The 3,907-nt window shown below is 42.9% G+C and overlaps 1 protein-coding gene across 1 annotated transcript; it reads left to right on the top strand.

Moving 5' to 3' along the window:
- The first annotated feature begins 214 nt into the window (after positions 1-214).
- Positions 215-1,651, top strand: LOC119430548 (D(1)-like dopamine receptor). Its single transcript, XM_037697976.1, has one exon. The coding sequence runs from the start codon at positions 215-217 to the stop codon at positions 1,649-1,651; it is 1,437 nt and encodes a 478-aa protein (XP_037553904.1).
- Positions 1,652-3,907: the final 2,256 nt, after the last annotated feature.

Below are 3,907 nucleotides of genomic sequence, written 5' to 3'. Positions count from 1 at the left end.
CAGAAATATTTTCTCTCGTAGAGAAGACAGAGGAACTACAGAATGCATCGGTGATGATTTGCTGTCAGTTATTTTTCTTTTTCCGGGACATGCCTTTTTTGGACTGATCTACATTTCGATTGACCCCCGGGAGGATTATTTCTTTTAGGAAACATACATTTTAGAGTATATATATATATATATTTTTTTTTGTTTTGTTTTGTTTTTCATAAAAATGGAAAACTACACCATGTGGAGTAATTTTTCCCAGGTTCTGTCAGAACTGGATGGGATGAGTGAAGAGGAGGAGGACAGAAGAAGTGGAGGTGGACTGCGTGTCCTCATTGGTTGCGTCCTCTTCCTGCTTATTGTGTCCACGTTGCTCGGGAACATTCTAGTGTGCACGGCTGTCATCAAGTTCCGCCACTTGCGCTCCAAAGTCACCAACTTCTTTGTGATCTCACTGGCTGTGTCTGACCTCTTTGTGGCTGTGCTGGTGATGCCATGGGAGGCCATCACGGAGGTCACCAACACCTGGCTGTTTGGACGCTTTTGCGATGTTTGGATCACCTTTGACATTATGTGCTCCACGGCTTCCATCCTTAACCTGTGCATCATCAGTGTGGATCGGTATTGGGCCATCGCCAGCCCTTTTAAATACGAGCGGAAAATGACCCACCGGGTGGCGTTTGTAATGATTGGAGTGGCTTGGATGCTTTCTATTCTCATCTCCCTTATCCCGGTGCAGATGAACTGGCATAGGGCTGAGGAAGAGGTGATGATGGAGCATGCGGGGTTGTTATTCGTCAGGAACGTCACCAACGACAGCACCATTGTAGCCATGAGCTGTGTTGCCAACCTGAACAAAACCTATGCTATCTCTTCTTCTCTCATCAGCTTCTACATCCCTGTAGTGATCATGATCGCTACCTATACTCGCATCTACCGCATTGCTCAGATCCAAATTCGCCGAATTGCCTCTTTGGAACGGGCAGCAGAGCAGGCACAGATTCAAGGTCATGGTGTGAACAGGAACCAGCCGCAGCACCGTGTTAATGACGAGGCCTGCTTAAAGTCATCATTCAAAAAGGAAACCAAAGTTCTGAAGACTCTTTCAATCATAATGGGGGTGTTTGTGTTTTGTTGGTTGCCATTTTTTGTTCTGAACTGCACTGTCCCCTTCTGTGACCCACCGTGTGTAAGTGACACCACATTCACTGTTTTTGTCTGGTTTGGCTGGGCCAACTCTTCCCTCAACCCGGTCATTTATGCCTTTAATGCAGACTTCCGTCGAGCTTTTACTACCATTTTGGGTTGCAACCAGATCTGCTCCAACAATGCGGTGGAAGCCGTGAACTTCAGCAATGAGCTTGTCTCTTACCACCATGACACAACGCTTCACAAAGAGCTGTTAGTACCTGCTCAGCTGCAACAACGTCCTCATAATCTGTGCGCAGGGTCAGATTGTCTGGAGGACATGAGTGCGCAGTTTGAAGAGGAGTCCAACATTTCTGTTGGTTCACCAAGCCACAACAGGTTACCGCTGCTTTCTGCTACAGTCCAACTGCAGGAAAACGCAGAGATTTCTCTGGAGACAGTCACACCGATCAGCTCGGCTGCAGGACTGGAGAGTGATGTTCTAATACCAGGACAGGTCCAACATGATGAGTAGCACAGAAACTGGGCTGCCATGCTGACCAAAGAAGGTTGTTTTTTTTTCTTCAGGTGGACCTTTGCCAACTCAGCTGCATGCAAAACTGAGTGAACTTAGTCTACAGTGGAACATTATTTGGAAAAACAACAAAAACACTCTTCCACCCATTTATTCATCCATCCATTTTGTTAACACGTAACCAGTTCAAGCTCTTGGAGAACTGATGCTTATATCCAGCAAGGAATGGGCAAGAGATGAGGTACACCCTGGACAGGTTGCCAGTTCATCACATGTGGTTATAGATGTAAAGTGGATTTAAAAAACAACAACATAAAAAAAAACACCAGTCTGTCTTTTTTTCTTAGCATCTTTAGGTGCATTTTGTTGTTTGTTTTCAAAGTTTTGTATTCGTGCCACTAAACAATGAAAAAAAAGTTTCAGATTTTTTAAAGCAAAGAAAAATAAATAAATTTGGCAAAATTACTTTGGTCATCAGAAAGTATTGTAAACAGTCATTTACAACAGATAGCAAGCCTTGAGGCTAATGCAGAACAATTTTTTGTTGCAGTAAAAAAGGAATAAAAAAACAAGTTTTCACCTTACCAGATGAGGTCAAGTTGATGGAAGTTGAGGACTTGGGTTTAAGGCCTTCATGGCAATAGTAATTCTATATTTAGTTGTTTTTACTGATATTATTAAATGTACCAATGTATATGCACTGGATAAGTCTTATTCATGTTATTTTTTATATCTGTCTTTTTTTGCCTACAGACTTAAAAAAAAAAAAAAAAACTGGTACAAAAACAAATGGACTCTAACCTTGGAGATGTCTAAATGTTCAAAAAAAAAATTGGGGGGAAAAAACTTACACAGCAACTCATCCACCTCCATCTCCCTTTGTCTTCACACCAGCTACCTTCATGTCATTTCTAACTGCACCTATATATTTCCTCATTGGCCTTTATCTTTGTCGTTTACCTGTCAACTTCATTTTTAACATCCATCCATCCATCATCTTCCGCTTGTTCCAAAGTCAGGGCACGGGGGCAGCAGCTTGAGCAGGGAGGCTCAGACATTTCTTTCCAAAGCCACCTCTTCCAGCTCTTCTGGGAGGACTCCAAGGCGTTCCCAGGCCAACTGAGAGACATAGTCTCTCCAGCGTGTCCTGGGTCTCCTACTAGGTCTCCTCGCAGTTGGACATGCCCAAAGCACCTTCCTAGGAAGACTCCCAGGAAACATCTTTATCAGATGCCCAAACCACTTCAACCGGCTCCTCTCGATGTGGCAGTTCTACCCCGAGTCTCTCCTGGATAACTGAACTTCTCACCCTATATCTAAGGGAGAGTCCAGCTACCTTGCAGAGGAAACTCATTTCAAATGCCTGTAAGTGTGAGCTCATTCTTTTGGTCACTACCCAAAGTCACAAAAACTTTTCTTCATCCACTTCATTCTGCCTGTACTTTCTTGTTCACCTCTTTACCACACTCTCTGTTTTCTTGGACAGTCGAGCCTAAGTACTTGGAAGTCCTGCACCTTTGTGCTCTTTCTGAAGTCACTTTTCCACCTGCCTCCTTCTCCTTCACACACATGTACTCTGTCTTACTACAGTGATGCTTGAAAGTTTGTGAAACCTTTATAATTTTCTATATTTCTGTATATATATATGTGTGGGTGTGTGTGACCTAACACATCAGATTTTCACAAAAATCCTAAAAGTAGATAAAGAGAACCCAGTTAAACAAATGAGACAAAAAAATTATACTTGGTCATTTATTTATTGAGGAAAATGATCCAATATTACATTTTTGTGAGTGGTAAAAGTATGTGAAACTTTGCTTTCAGTAGTGTGGGGAGGGTAACAATGCTCTTGAATTTCCTCAATTTGTACACAATCTGTCTGACTGTGGATTGGTGAAGTCCAAACTCTTTACAGATGGTTTTGTAACATTTTCCAGCCTGATGAGCATCAACAACTCTTTTTCTGAGCTCCTCAGAAATGTAATTTGTTCCTGCCATGATACACTTCCAGAAACATGTTGTGAAGAGCAGACTTTGATGATCCATCCATCCATCCATTATCTTTACCCGCTTCTTCTATTTTGGGTCACGGGGGGTTGCCGGTGCCCATGTCTGGCTATCACTGTGCGAGGGGCAGGGTACACCCTGGACAGGTCTCCAGTCCATCACAGAGACACATAGAGACAAATGAGACAAACAACCATTCACTCTCTCATTCACACCTAGGGACAATTCAGAGTTACCAATCAGTCTATC

The sequence above is a fragment of the Nematolebias whitei genome, chromosome 1 (genome assembly GCF_014905685.2).
Source record: "Nematolebias whitei isolate Nwh7 chromosome 1, NemWhi1, whole genome shotgun sequence".
NCBI lineage: Eukaryota > Metazoa > Chordata > Actinopteri > Cyprinodontiformes > Rivulidae > Nematolebias > Nematolebias whitei.
Note: the sequence above shows the minus strand (reverse complement) of the source record. Positions and strands in the feature narration are given on the sequence as shown.